General features: G+C 34.2%; 2 protein-coding genes across 5 annotated transcripts in view; one reads left to right on the top strand and one right to left on the bottom strand.

The window, feature by feature from the left end:
* Nucleotides 1-1,059: 1,059 nt before the first annotated feature.
* LOC100263902 (PLAT domain-containing protein 1) lies at nucleotides 1,060-2,220 on the top strand. The gene is made up of 2 exons (XM_002277092.4): nucleotides 1,060-1,248; nucleotides 1,687-2,220. The coding sequence occupies exons 1-2, from the start codon at nucleotides 1,078-1,080 to the stop codon at nucleotides 2,149-2,151; spliced, it is 636 nt and encodes a 211-aa protein (XP_002277128.2). The 5' UTR covers nucleotides 1,060-1,077; the 3' UTR covers nucleotides 2,152-2,220.
* A 694-nt stretch (nucleotides 2,221-2,914) lies between these two features.
* Nucleotides 2,915-15,296, bottom strand: part of LOC100255401 (BTB/POZ and MATH domain-containing protein 4) — a 31,697-nt gene continuing 19,315 nt past the window's right edge. The window contains exons 2-5 of one of the 4 annotated variants that reach the window (XM_019221628.2): nucleotides 13,420-13,765; nucleotides 12,935-13,210; nucleotides 3,588-3,635; nucleotides 2,915-3,506 (exon numbers count right to left, since the gene is read on the bottom strand). In XM_019221628.2, the coding sequence (XP_019077173.1) occupies nucleotides 3,501-3,506; nucleotides 3,588-3,635; nucleotides 12,935-13,210; nucleotides 13,420-13,765 (676 nt within the window). In that variant the 3' untranslated portion in view covers nucleotides 2,915-3,500. Of the gene's footprint in view, nucleotides 3,507-3,587; nucleotides 3,636-12,930; nucleotides 13,211-13,419; nucleotides 13,766-15,296 lie in introns of all 4 variants that reach the window. The other 3 variants (XM_010654892.3, XM_019221627.2, XM_019221629.2) reach the window with 3 other exon arrangements.

Raw genomic sequence — 15,296 nt, 5'->3', positions numbered from 1 at the left:
GAAGCTTATATATATATATATATGATTTTTATGCCTATGCAGTAGCCACTTGTATCTCTCCCTTCTTATACCAATTTTTAACATAGTGGATTTTTTTCTCCTCTACTCACGATTTTTCCTACCTAGGGGTTTTTCACATAAATCTATATGTTCTTATTCTGTTTTTTTTTTTTTTTGTTGCTTATCTTTGTTTTTCATAACATTGGTCAGTCATGCCTATATCTACGAATGAGAAAGAATCAATTTATTGTACCATCAAGAATATTATAGATGACGAAAACTAGATACAATTATTGAATTCTATGAATGAGAAAAAAGTACATCCCTTGTTGCCACGTAAGCATCATCTCATTATTATTATTTTATTTAGGTTGAAACTGCATTTATTAAATATAGTTTTATTTTTGAATTTTTTCCACTTTTAACTTTACAATTTTATATGTTTTTTATGATTTTTATTTTTATTTTTATTTTATTTTATTTTATTTATTCATCTAACTTTATTATTTTAAATTATTAATTTATTTATAAATAAAAAATAATTTATTATATTTTTTAAAAATGATCCTTATTGAAAGTAATATTAGACTCTTAAGTTTAATACTTAAATTTTTTATTATTAAAACATATATTTCGAACTTCACACAAATAAAAGTATTGATTTAAATAATAATCTTTAATGATGTAGGACCACCCTCCCCAAAGAGCAAATCATTTCTAGTTATCAAAATATAATTTTTTGGTAGGTATAGTAAAATTAATACTCTTATTTAGGTGAAATTAAAAATGTATATTTTAATAATAAAAAAATTATATATTTAAACTTAAGAGTCTTAGTCTTACTTTCAATGAAGATAATTTTTAAAAAATAATAATAAATTACTATTTTATTTAATAAATTAATAATCTTAAAATAATAAAATTATATGAATACATAAAGACAAAATAAAAAGTCTTGGCAATCCAAAGACTCTGTAATGCTCCATGGGACTGTGCCAAGGCATCAATTGTAAATATTAACAAGATCAATGCCATTTCAATGGTGTACTCGGTGGAGCAATTCAAAATCAGTTGGTGATGCAGAGCATCACTCTCCTCTATATAAAGAGGGCCCTTCCATTCACAAATCAAATATCCAAATTTGAATGCATAGATTGGGAAATGGAGATAGAGAAGAGAAGTGGGCAGCTCTGCTTATTCATTTTGGTCATCGTCTTATCATATTCAAGCCCCGGAAACTCCAACTCTGTGAGTACACTAATTCAGTTATTTCATCATTGATCTCATTTTTCCCACTTGTGTTTAGATATATTGGTTTGATTAATTATCATCATCAACTAATTTATTAACCATATAATAATTGCCGATCTCATGAAAGACTACAAGAGAAAATGATGACGCGTTCTAATTCGTTTCTTCACAAGAGACAATAGCATGCAATGTGATTTTATGTAAAACTTCAGTCTGATTGATTTTATGAAAAATGTTAAGTTATTATAATAATATCTATCAAACAAAATATCTCGATAGTTAAATATGAATACTTGATTGATAATGTTTTTTCGATGTTATAGTCAGACTACTAACTTATCGTGTCTCATACTGAAAAACTTAAAGTGGTGCAGTTTATAGAGCAACATTCTCACCATTGAGTACATGGATTTTGTATTGTATGTGACCATGAAGGACAACTGCGTGTACGCCCTATATGTAAAAACAGGCTCAGTCCCGAAGGCAGGAACGGACTCAAACATAAGCATCACCCTCAGCGACCCTGGTGGGAAGTCGGTGCGGGTCTCCGATCTGGAGTCTTGGGGCCTGATGGGGTCCAACCACAACTACTACGAGAGGGGCAACATGGACGTGTTCAGCGGCAGAGGGCCATGCATTGGTGCACCAATCTGTCGCCTCAACCTAACCTCTGACGGGTCAGGTGAGCACCATGGGTGGTACTGTGACTACGTTGAGGTTACAGCGACTGGCCCGCACAGGCCTTGTGGGCAGACCATCTTCTACGTTGATCAGTGGCTTGCCTCCGATGCTCCTCCCTATCAGTTGACCGCCGTTGTCGATGGATGCAGACTGGAGAATATTGCGGCAAAATCTGGGCGGTTGGTTCTGAGAAATTCGTTGGGATCTGCTTCAATGTGATGCGGAGATTTTCATGATTTGAATCCGGTTTGCATGCCTTGTCACAGGAGAGACATTAATTTATTTCTTTAAATTCTCGTTTTTTTCTTTTTCCTAAATTTTTTATTGAACCAAAAAAGTCAAAATATTGGTTCGTGGAAATATTTGATTTTTTCTAAATAAAAAAATAATATATTTATAAAATAATCAAAATTAAAAAGGCAAACAAATCAAGATATTTAGTGGAAAAGCATATTTTGGACATTGAAATGTGATTTCAATCTCTTTGAGGCAAACCTATTGTCGTGAAACATAACTTCAGTGCACATGACAAGCCTGAGGAAAATGCCATGGTAAGAAGATTCAAGGGGTCTTTTTAGGGTTGAAATGACCATTTAGCCCTCTTCGAAACACATGGGATGAAACTTTTAGACATGCCCAGCCAAAGATAAGGTAGTAATTGGAATTTTCTATGAAAGATTATGTCAAGTAGAAGTTCCATAATTCAGCTTCTTTCACAACACACATGAGACATCATCATAAAGAAATCTTGTTGATTGCTGTATTCAATTTGAATGGTCAAGAGACTATTTCAAAAGTAATATCCAAAGAAAAAACCATGCTTCTGTTTTAAGGGGATTAACATTAGACAAGTAACAAAGATAAAAATCTATCTCCTGAAAAGTTCTTGTGGAAGCCTACCAAGTTACTTTGAACACTTTCTGGACAATTTCACTACAGAATCCTTTGACATCATCTCAAAAGTAGCATGAAAACTACCAAGTTTAATAATCCTAAAAATCGCATGATGATTTCCAGTTGAGCCAAGAAGTACAAGATTCTTAAATGTTACCTGCTACTACAATATACTATTGAACCATCATTCAGTTATACAATCAGATTACTGTCGTCCGAGTCATGGAACATATATATAGAAAAGGGATTAGCATAGCAGAGGCCATGTTACCTTTCTAAGCATTTATTTTTCTTTCATTTTGTTTTCCTTTTACACATTTGTTTTCTTCAATTTGCTTTTCCCATTCATGCCATAATACGGTCGTTAGACAAAGAAAAATAAGGCGTTATTACTGTATCAGCCTATTACCTTGCATTCCTACCACCTTCATCACTGCCATCAGAAAGCTGGACCCAAAAGGTTCGGCTTCTTTCTCCTCCATTGCTACATTCCCAGGTTTGTTGCCTTACACTTCTAGCATTTGTTTCATCATCACCGTCAGAAAACTGGGCACAGACACTTCGGCTCTTTCCCCCACCACTAAATTCTTCCTCACACCCAGCTACTGTCTTCAGGAGCTCTGACTGCAGCAACGGGCAGTTTGCTTTAAGATACTCGAATCCATCTGATCGCATTACAGCTGCATCAAAAGCGGCCATCAGGGAATGCAGAAACAACAAGAACATGGAAGAAAAGAGTAGCTCATAGAAACAATGGAAACCTTAGGCTCCGTTCTCGATTCCCGGGTTTTCATTAACTTGGGGACCTCCTGAAGAATAAAAAACCTTATAAACAGTTTAATCATGACAACATCAACTTCACTCATACACCAAGCTTTAGAAAATTAGAAGTTTATCCAATTTGAATAACTAAAACCAATGAACATGCTACTTGAATCCCCCATAACTGGTGAAGTCAAAGGAAATAATAAACAGTAGACTGAGCAATAGGTTTAGAGAGAAAAGCTCAAGTGGTTTATGCCAGGGGTAAGTACCCATGACAAGAGAAACAGATGCTACAGCCACAATAACCAATATGCAACATCGAAACAAAGTTCAATGCCTACTCTACATTCTAATATCAAAAGCAAGGTACAGAGGTGAAAAAGTTAATTAAGTCAGATTTTCATAATTGGACCAGATAAATTCCTTGAAAAGCCTTTCTGGTAATGTGAAGCATTAAAAAGTTCATCAAGCATGAAATGCGGATACATGGACAGACTGACCAAATGCCATACCCATCCAGATGAAAAGACGAATGTAGAGCCCCATATTCCATATGCATACAAATTTCCAGCTATAAATGAGTCAAAGGAAAGGTTTCTGGATCATCTTTTGCAAGCAAAAATATGTTTAATGAATTATCTAATTCAAGAAGTTTCATCTCTTTCTCTCTCTTGGTCAACTGCCTGGCTCACAAACTCACTGTCCAAACCATATCTACCAAGACATCTCCTTGTTTTCTTATTTGTTAGTCTATTCTGTAATAACTTAACTTATTTATGTTGATAACTTGTGGTATCTACTTTGAAACAAGAAACAACAGTATTGAGCACTTGAAATCTTTAATGTCTTGTTTCTTGGAAGCAGCAACACTGCAGTCAGAGATTTTTCAAAGATGGTATGGAGAGGTCACTCCCAGTAGGAGATTCATTGGAGAGAAGAAAGGAAGCGTTCAGGTTTGAATGATACAGGAATTTTTTTTACTGTGAAAGGAAAAGTCCTCTTATCAGATAACTTTCCCATTTCTCTTCTATCTTTGACATTCAACTAGCCTGTGATAAGGTAACATAATAATATGAATGTTTTCTGGCATGATGACATAGCATTATGCGGAACTAGACACTATCTGAAATTGAATAGTGAATTTCTAGAGTAAGTTTCTATATACTTTCTTTTAATCACGAAGAAGAAAATACCAAATACCAAATACCAACTCCAGTCCTACCCCTGTCCAGGTTCCATTAGGATGTTGCAAAATAGAGATTCCATAAAGAAGGTGCATTAAAATGGCTACATAATTGAAAACAGTATGATCTTATCATCCAGCACTGACAACCTTGCTTCAGCTGGCAGCGACTCATTATATAATTATCATCAATGATCTGACTATCCATCTATCACCTCCTCCTTCCTGGTGATAACAACCTAAATTCGGTTTGCTCTTGCAGTAACCCATCACATAATTATCATCAAAGATCTGGTTATATATCTATCCCTTCCTCCCAATGCATAATTATCATCAATGATTTGGTTATACTCTCTCTCTTGACATTTTTTAGGTTGTGATCAATACATCGTTCTCAATCGACATTCTTTAGGTTTCCTATACAAGCATCACTCCACTGACATTCTTTGACTGAGATCAGCATTCTTTAGGCTTTCTGCACAATCATACTTCTATTGACATTGTTTAGGTCTCAATTGATCGATCACAATTGACATTCTTTAGGTTTCTTGCACAATCATCATTGGGTTGATGGAAATACTTGACCTCTCTCTCAACATTATTTACATTTCCTGCATAATAATCCATTCCTTAGGTTTCCCACGTAATATTTGATCTTTGTCTCTCAACACCGATGACTTGCTTCAATTGAGGAGGCTAACAAAGCTTTTAATCTGGACCATTGTGTGATGTGCTTGAAGTGTAGTGAATCAACCGATCATCTATTTCTTCACTGTCCCATGGCATTGGTGCCGTGGCACATATTGCTCAACATTGCTAATCTTGATTGGGTTCCTCCTAGAGGTATAGCAGGGATGTTAGGAATTTCCTTTAAGGCCTTTGGAAGCCTTCCAAAAGGGAAGATTCTTTGGCAAGTGGTTGCTTTATCTTTGATTTGGTTCATTTGGTTGGAGAGAAGTGCAAGGATTTTTTAGGATAGATGGAGATTAGTGGATGACATTTGGGACTCAATTTTCTTTTTCTCCTCCCTATAAACCTCAGTCACCAAGCCTTTTGTGGATATTCCATTTTATCTTTTAATGCTAAATTGGAAGGGTGCTTGCTACTCAATCAATTTGAAGAAGGCAATGATTGATTGGTTAACCCCCCCAAGTAGGTTCAGTAAATTTGAACTTTGACAGATATTCAATAGTTAAGCCTGAATCTGAGATAGATAGGTATTGGAGGTGTGATTAAAGATCATTCTGGTATGGTATGGAGAGCTTTCTCTAAGCATGCTAAAATGGGGTTGGCCATTAAGACAAAGATTTTGGCTTTATTGGAGAGTTTGATGTAGGCAAAAGCTTCATATATATCCAATCTAATTGTAAAGGGAGATTCTGCAACTGTAATATCGTCAGTGAATAATAGGGAAAGGGGTTCAAGGAAGTTTGATAACTGGATGCACAAAATCATAAATACTGCAAATGAGTTGGATTGTTCTTTCTCATGGATTTCTTGTTCAACTAACCAGGTTGCAAATCAATTAGCCAAATAAGGAGCAAAGCATATGACCTCCTTTGTTGGAAATTTCCTTCCCCCTTGTGTGTCCAATTATTGTTCTATTGTATATATGCAGGTTTTTATGAGGGGCTACTTTTCGTGATTCTAGTTCTAGGTTACTTTCTACCATATTTTGTACATCTTTGAAGATGTTTATCCTTCTTATATTTAATATATATATATATATATATATATATATATATATATATAATCTATGTGTCTCTTGATCGACATTCTTTAGGTTTCTTGCATAATCATCATCAGTTCTTTAGGTTTCCCACATAATATTTCATCTCACTCTGCCTCTTGATTGACATTCTTTAGGTTTCCTGCATAATCGCCATCCATCTACTAAAACATTTGACCTCTCCCTCAACTTAGTGAGTTCATCCCAACATGGTGAGTTACTTTTCCATAATCTTTTATTGCTTCTTTAGCCAAGTCAAATAACAGTACATGTGAGACCCAATTCTTTCCATCCTGAGTCCTTGACTGAGTTGACTCTAGAATTAACTTCCAAATATTTGGCAAAGCATCTCTCCTGTAATCTAAACATGTTAATCATCAAATTGTTTTAGTCGATGACACTTCGAAGTCTATTCTCAAACAATATGTCCTAATGATACTTGTTATCGTTACCGTCTACTCTCTACATTCCTAAATTTCCATTTAATTTGCTTCTGTAAGTAAGCATGCTAAAGCCTTAAACTGCTCCACTACTTTTCCTCCCACTTCATGCATTTTTCAAGACCTCATAACAAAGAAGATGATTAGCTTAGGGCATGAGAAAGATGGTTGTATTATTTAGATCTTGGTTAACCTTCTTCATTAGTATTGTGTGTTGCTATCTCGCCTCTTCAATCGCATTTCCACCGATGGGATCAATCTTTGGCAAAAGTTGTGTTCAGTTATACCATATTAAGCTCTACATTTAGATTTTAATGCGAAGCTTGTTAGTTAGGCAAGCATATTTGTATTTCCCAACAAAGTCATAGTCAAAGTAGTCAATTTGAGTCCTTTGCTATTGTCTACCACAAACATTCAGGATCCATTCTAACGTACAAGTTTGAATGAATTTCTTTATTTTGTAATTTTTTTTTTATTTTTTATGATTCCTCTCAGGTGACAGTCATTTCTTATGAAAAAGAGAATTGTTTCTAAATTCTAAAATGAAGTTCTTTTTTCCTTTTGGAAAACATATTAAAGTTCTTTGATCTAATAATGCAATGTAATATTGACAAGCTATCATGAGTTCATTTTGTGTTAATTGTGGTATTATTCACCAAACAACTTTCATTCACACATCTGAACAGAATGGTGTGGCTAAGAGGAAGAATCACCACTTATTCATTTTTTACTATGCTTTACTGTTCCACATGCAAGTACCAAATAATTTTTAAGCCAATGCTCTTCACACCACCTATCATCTCATAAATTGCATGTCTGTTGCTATTATCAATTATCAGACTTCTTTTTTCCCTTTTACATCTAGGTCTCGCTCCTTTTCAACTCACTCCTCATACATCTGGTTGTCTTGCCTTTGTTCACAATTTACCCTAATTGTGACAAACTCTCTCCTCTTGCTTACTATGTGTATCTTTCTTGGAGACACTCATACTAAAAAAGCATACATTGTTACAATTCTAAGTCCCAATGATATTTTGTGAGTATTGATTTTACATTTTCTTATTCTAATCCCCGTACTTTCATCACCTGGTCAAGCTTTGTCTATGGACCCATGTTGAAAGCAATAGTTACTACCTTCTCCTACTCTTCTTATCCAAGTACCTCCACCTACTAAGCCTCCTTCGCAAGTCTCCACCTCCCATACCCTTGATGACTGCCACGCCCTAATGAGGTGAGCTTGTTCTTTCCTTGAGTCAACCAAGAGTTTTCCTCTTGGAGAATTTTGCCTTCTCCAAACAATGCTACTGTTGCAGTGAAAATCCAAGCACCGTGTGTGACTTTTGCTGGAATCACAACATTCTCCCTCACCTCCATTCTCTGGTGAATATTGGAAAGGTTGACCAGTTTTATTATGTGGTAGTCAATCTCGATAACCTTCCCCCACCCATCAACCATTTGCAATAGATGTTTCTCAACCCACAAATGAAAAGGCACTCCTTGCACCTCAATCCACCCCTTTTGAAATGATCCCAAAATCACTACATTCACCCTCAATGACCATATATACACTTGAGTGTTTATCTTTTTGAACACCGAGATGAACCTCTTCTTATGAATATGTTTTGCGTCATCTATCGAATTCATAAAGAACCCTTGTGACACAAAGACGTGTTGATGGAAACCACCTCTTTCTTCCCCAAATATCTAGCTAAAGATCTGCCTACTGTTGTCCTACACGCAATTGCTTCTGAGAATTTGCACACCTGCCCACTGGTTCGTAACCTCATCCTCTTGGCCCTTCCTCAACCACCATGCTAGCGTAACTGCATTTCAAGGTGTCAACATAAATTTTCTTCTTGCCATCTCTGATTACTTGTGCTTCCTTTGTAACTATTGCCTGAGAGGGAGAAAAATTAATAGATGCTATGGCTCAATGTTTCCCATCCATTGCTTTTTAATCCTTTTAAGATCACCAGGAAGGTTGTTTTCCCACTTGCCATGAACTCTGTGATTTGCAGAAATCTGCCATTGGGGTTCCTTTTAATCTCCAAAAGGTTCACTCTAGTATTTTTCCTATATTTGTGATTAAATCCCAAGCATCCATCCATCTTTGAAGCCTTTTTCAAATGGTCCAAAAGCCATTCAATCCCTTCTTTCTTGAAGCCCATGGAAAGTAGCTCCTCTCTGTGATGAGTGTAATCCATGGCCCTCCACTCTCTCCTACAAACCTTACTTCAAAAGTCTTCCTCTCTACTAAGCAAATTCTTCTCCAGTTGTTCTTCATCTTCTCATTAGGGCCTCCTTATCCTTGGGATCTTGTGATAGATAGGATAACTAGAAGGTTCGATAATTGGATGAAATCGTTATATTCGACGTAATAACCATTTGGGCAGCATCTTACAAAGCAGTTGGCTTGTAACACCATTCATAAATTGTGTTCCAATCTAGACATGTTTAGCCTCTATTCTCCAACTTGAAGCCAAGTGGTAGAATTTATTTTATTTTGTTATGCCATGTTAAGAGTTATTTGCAAGTTATTATGTTCACACTCCCATGTTGACACATTATAACAAACAATTTGCTATCTTCTTGCAAATAATCTTGTCATTCATGAGAATAACAAGCATATAGAAGTTAATTGTCATTTAATGTGAGATTTCTTGATGCAAAAGCAAATTGTGATCCTTATGTCCAATCTGATAACCATTTGGGCAACATCCTTATGAAGTTGTTCACTCATAATACCTTTCATAACTTGCATTCAAAGCTAGACAAGTTTAAACTTTATACTCCAGCTAGAGGAAGAGCATTAGAATTTATTTTATTCTGTTATGTTCTAAAACTCACTTGTCCTTAGGTATTGGTTGTCGGGGTATTTTTTGTAAATCTTAGCTGATAATATAAATAACTGAAAAGGTATAGGAAGTTAGACAAACTTAAACCTTTCAAACCTTTCTTGTTCTCCTTTCTTCTTCCTCTTTTATTTCCTAACACTAACCTTAGTCTCATATGTTTTAACTTCTAACTACTATAAATAAAGATTTGATTGTAATTAGCTTTATGATAAAAAAAAAAGGTTGATTTGGGAACAATAATTTATTTAACACACCCTTAATTTGTTTTTGTTTTCCTCAGCAGAATCCAATATTCAATCTAAATAAAATGTTGATTTCTCAATCTCCATAATCATCTTAACCCAAAAGTTTACCTTGTCCAAATTTGGCCTATTCCTCCTTTCCCCAAATTGAACTTTTTTCCAAACGTTTATTTTGCAACAAAACATTATATATAATCTAACTACAAAAACTATGTATTTTTTAAACATTTGCATACAAATATCATTGAATGAATGTCACCATGAAAACCCAAAGGCAAAGTATAAACAAAACAATCTTCAAACTTCAAATTCTTACATTGCAACAAAATTAATTTAGCATTAAAATTTCAAATGATACCAACGGGTTTATTATTTCTCCAAACTTAGCATTTAAGTAATCAATGCTTTGAAATCATCAACAGAATTTTCAATGTTAAAATTTCAGTTCATCAAACACCCTTTAATTCTTCATTTTTTACAAGTAGTTGTTTGGCTGGTTCTTAACAGCTCAAGGGATTAGGGCAGGATGATCCATGCCTCCTTTACTTTTGATTATTGTAATAGAGGCTTTCAGAAGGTTACTCTTCAACCAGCAAAATGGAGTATGTTGGAGGTTTTCAGTGGTTCCAACAAAAAGGGGAATGTATGTAGGCAGATATGCTATTTTTGTTTCTTCTATAGGGAAAGCATAGGCAATTGAAATACCTTTCATACATCATATTGTGCTTTCAATCTGTGTCGAGTTTGACAAAGAACTTAGAGAAGAGTTATATGATTTCAATAGGGTAGGTGGAGGGGTATAGGTTAGGTTCCAAGATGCCTTGGTTTGCCTCTAGGCTTGTCCTTCAAAGCCAACATAGTGGAACTCAGTAGTGGCACTTCTTAAGAAGTTAGCTGATTGTTAAATTCAACCTTTATTAAAAGCATGCTGTTGAGTGCCACTACACTTTCGTTTAAATTAGAAACAAACTATTTATTTCATTGAATTTTACAAGAAAATACAAAGAAGGATAAGTAACCATTCATAAAAAAACAAGAGCTGACCAAAAAGAAGCAAAAGAAGAATTTGGAAAAGAAAGCAAACAAGAAAGGATAGAAACAATAATTTGAAGAAGAAAAGTCACATATATATATACACTATTTCTCTTTTTCATTTTAATCATCTATTATAAATTTTATAAGGATTCACATTCTTCCTTATTATAAATTCATATCAATGAATCAATTTCTTTAATCAAAACAGAAAAAAAAAGGTTTACATTCATCTTCATCCTCAAGGTAAGTATTTAAATTATTTATACAATACCATCTCAAATATTAATTGCAACAATAATCACACTTAGCTTCAATCTTCCTTACGAGCATTTGACAATTTACGTACAAGCCTCTCTTCATTTCTTCTTTTTTTTTCATCAATTTGTAACCTTATGTTATACATTAACAATTATAATAACATTATATTTCATGAAAATTTTCAAAATTGATTTTCGTAAAAGCTAATAAAAATAGTCAAAGGTTTGTCTTGTAGGTTTGGTTTAGATTAGCTTTTGAGAAACCAAAAGCTCCCTTTTCAAGCTGAATACAAGCTTCTATATCTATTTTGATAATTTTATTAAAAAGAGTTCTTAGCTTTAAAAATAGAAATAAAAAAATAAAAACTTAATATGAAAATTAGGAAAATGCTACTTCCATAGAAGCCTTTTTTGGTCTATGCAAATAATTGTTTCAAGTTTAATGAAACTTTTAGAAAATCAATATTGTCCCTCCAAAGTTATGATTTTGGCTTTAAGTTCATCTTCTAGTTAAAGCAAATAACAAAAAGGTATCCCATACAAGATTGTAGTATCATCATATGTATTTATATTGTGAATGTACATTATGGTAAGACAATGAAAATGAGATACCTACCAATTGCATATTGTATTGCATAAAAAATGTATTAAATTGCATTTATTGTACGATGTGTTGTATGTATCATATTGTGTATGGTAAGTTTTTAACAACTATGGTTAGGATAAGTTGAGATGAAGATCGTGAAATAATGAGGGAAAGGTTATGAAGTCTTAAACTCATAAACAAATTTATTCGGTGGGATGAATTGCATGTATCACTATATTGCGAGTTGTGTGGCAAGAGAGAAATGCTAGGATTTTTGGAGGAAAAGTATAGAATGGAAGGGATGTTATGGGATCTTATTTATTTCTACTCCTCTTTTTGGGCTTCTTGTACCGTTGCTTTTAGAGGAATTCCCCTTAATATTATTCTGCCTAGTTGGCGTTCAATTTGTAATTCGTAAGGGGTAGATAACTTTTGAGAGAGTTTGGTTTTGATTTTTGAGAGTTTTTGTACATGCTTCTATAAGTATTTCTCCTTGTACAGTGGAGGGTATACTTTTACTTTGATTAGGTTTTGTACATTGAAGGAAGGACCTATCATCCTTCTATTAACTTTATTATTATCAATATATATTATATTTTCTGTCTCTGATAAAAAAAATAAAAATTCAGTGGGCTATTTAAACAAATTTATTTGAAGCTAACTTCTGATATCTTAAATCCAAATCTTTTTGTTCCACATCCAAAAGCATAAATTAAGTTACAGTCAATCAGTGAGGGAAAAACATTAAACTCATTTCATGTTGTTAACATTATTTTAGCAACAATGCTAATAGCGATGGTTTTTCTTACAAAATGAAACCACAGGAAAATAAGTCTGCAATTTAAAGTTTGATAGATCTGATATAGGCAACCTAACGGCTTGACCCGGTGGAGGAGATCAGAGCCAGAAGAATGACCAAATTTTCCACATTAAATGACTGCATTGCTTACTTATCAAAAAAGATGAGTAAACGAAAACCTAAAAAGGTAAAAGTTCATTGAAAGAAATATACCTACAAGGTTTTCAGCAGCAAATTTAAGGCAAACGGCTTTTAGATCCATAGCATGATAGCGGTCAGCCAGAGCCAGAATTTTGGAAACAGAATTCACTGATATATCCTTGCACAATAAAGCCTCACACATCAATCTTAGTCTAGTTAGCCCATATTTGTCCGCTGCGGCCAATAACTTTGCTGCTATTGTGTCAGATTCAGATACCATGCAAGATGAACCTGATGTTAGCAACTCTTCATCTTCAATGAGACTATCTCTGTATATAAAGTGCAGCACAGCCTGCTCAACAATATAAGAGATGATATCAAGAAATCAAAGACAAAAAAGATAACAGAAAGCTCTCCTGCCATATAAACCACCAAAATTGCAGCACTAAAATCCAAAGTACAAAAATTAGTGGGAGGTTCCAGGTTCAAGTCCCAATGGGAACAAAAATTTACCTACAAAAAAAAATCCAAAGTACAAAGAAAAAAATTATTGCTGGTTACCTTAAAAATCTTAGGATCCATGTCTTTGACAACTATTTCCTGTTTATCATCCTCTGGCCCATTGATAAATTCAGATTCAAAAATAGGAGATCGAGCAGCCAATACAAGCTTATGTGCATGAAACTTTTCCCCAGACACATCAAAAATAACATCTGAACCTTCCTCGTTCTCCAATAACATACCAAAATGTGCTCCAATATCAGAATCAGGAACCTGTATTGGGTGTAACCTGGAGCAATCTATTGCTGAAACCACAACTCCAACAGTGCAATTAATTTTCAAGCAATCATCCTTGAGGAAATCTGATGATTCCAGCATAGCTCTTCTGAAAAAACGCTTATAGCCCCTAAAGGAACAAAAACAATGAAAATTTATCTAACAATTAATGCATGTCAATTCAGAAATAGACATACAAGTGCACTACCTGGATTCGCCAATTCAAATAAAGCACAGCTAAAAATTCCACTAAGAGCAAAGAGAAACTAAATAATTCTATGAATACAAGCAAAATGCTACAAATTTCTTTTAAGGAAACAGATTTTTTTCCCATTGTAACAGTTTTTCACACAGCTGCACAAAATGACTAATGCAATGTTTCACTTTTCTGTATTTTCCATATAGGGAAGAGGAAGGCAAAACCATCTAAGTCTCACAATCTACAGCTGAATACACAAACTCAAGTTCAGATTGGAGAGAAAAAGACTGCAACAAAACTTAACGCAAGAAGAGCTCATATTGGACGAAGGCTCGCTCTGCTTGAATTAAAACAAGCATGAAACACATGGCTGGTCCCATTTAAAGAATACTTAGGAAATCCTACATTGGCAATGTCACAGATACCTGTGCCTCGATAGGGAGAAATCCTATAATACAAAACACAAGGCTGTTCTCCATTTTTTCTTTCCAAAGTAATCATCAGATTCACAACTTTTAATTCATTTTTGGAAGTTTAAAACAAACTTCATTATCAGTTCACCTACATATGGCATGAATTAAGGGCATCAATGTTGTCAGCTTTTAATTATGAGGTCATTTTTTAACCCCACAAGCTTACAAGCTAAGTGTGCATATCTAAATATCACCAATCTCAATTTACAACAATAAAGAAATAAAAAATCACAGGGTTAAAGATTAGGTTCCTTCAAACAAAACATACGCGATTATGAAGTATGCATACAAATTTGGTCTTACCATCATATCCTTGGAAAAACAACCAGAATTTGCAATTGAATACATCATTTGCTCAAAAAACACATTAAAAAACAAAATGTAAGAATAGAGTGGACCTAGTTATATTTTTTATTAGTGGATATAACATGCCAGTATAAAGGTGAACAGGCATATATGACTCTAAACTTACATAAGAAAATCCCAGTCTTTAAGCCACAGAACTTCCTTTACTATTTTTGTTACTGATATATTCTATTGTACTTTTAACAATACTGAAGTTAACTATAGAATTGACTTCCAAGATAATGGTCCACCTGCAAGTCCAACACATACCCATCAAGGATACCCTAGTGTCATCTTCCCCTGTACATGTATCCATATAATTATCAGCAGCCTGTAAAATTGCTCCTAAACAAACAGAATGCAAGGTATCCAAGAATTCATTTTGCCACACTTTAGGTCATGTTTGGTTGGCTGGATATAGAATGGATAAAATAAGAGAAGGGATATTATATTCTAACCCATGTTTGGATGGTGATAGGATAGGATAATTTATCACATCACTTATCTTATCCTATGTTCAACTAAACATAAGATAGGATAAATCGTGGGATATAATATCTACCCTCTTTTTTATGTCTCTTCTACATGAGATATTTTAATCCTATACTAAAATATAGGATATGCATATCCCATGTATCATAAAT

The sequence above is a fragment of the Vitis vinifera genome, chromosome 8 (genome assembly GCF_030704535.1).
Source record: "Vitis vinifera cultivar Pinot Noir 40024 chromosome 8, ASM3070453v1".
NCBI classification, from domain to species: domain Eukaryota; kingdom Viridiplantae; phylum Streptophyta; class Magnoliopsida; order Vitales; family Vitaceae; genus Vitis; species Vitis vinifera.
Note: the sequence above shows the minus strand (reverse complement) of the source record. Positions and strands in the feature narration are given on the sequence as shown.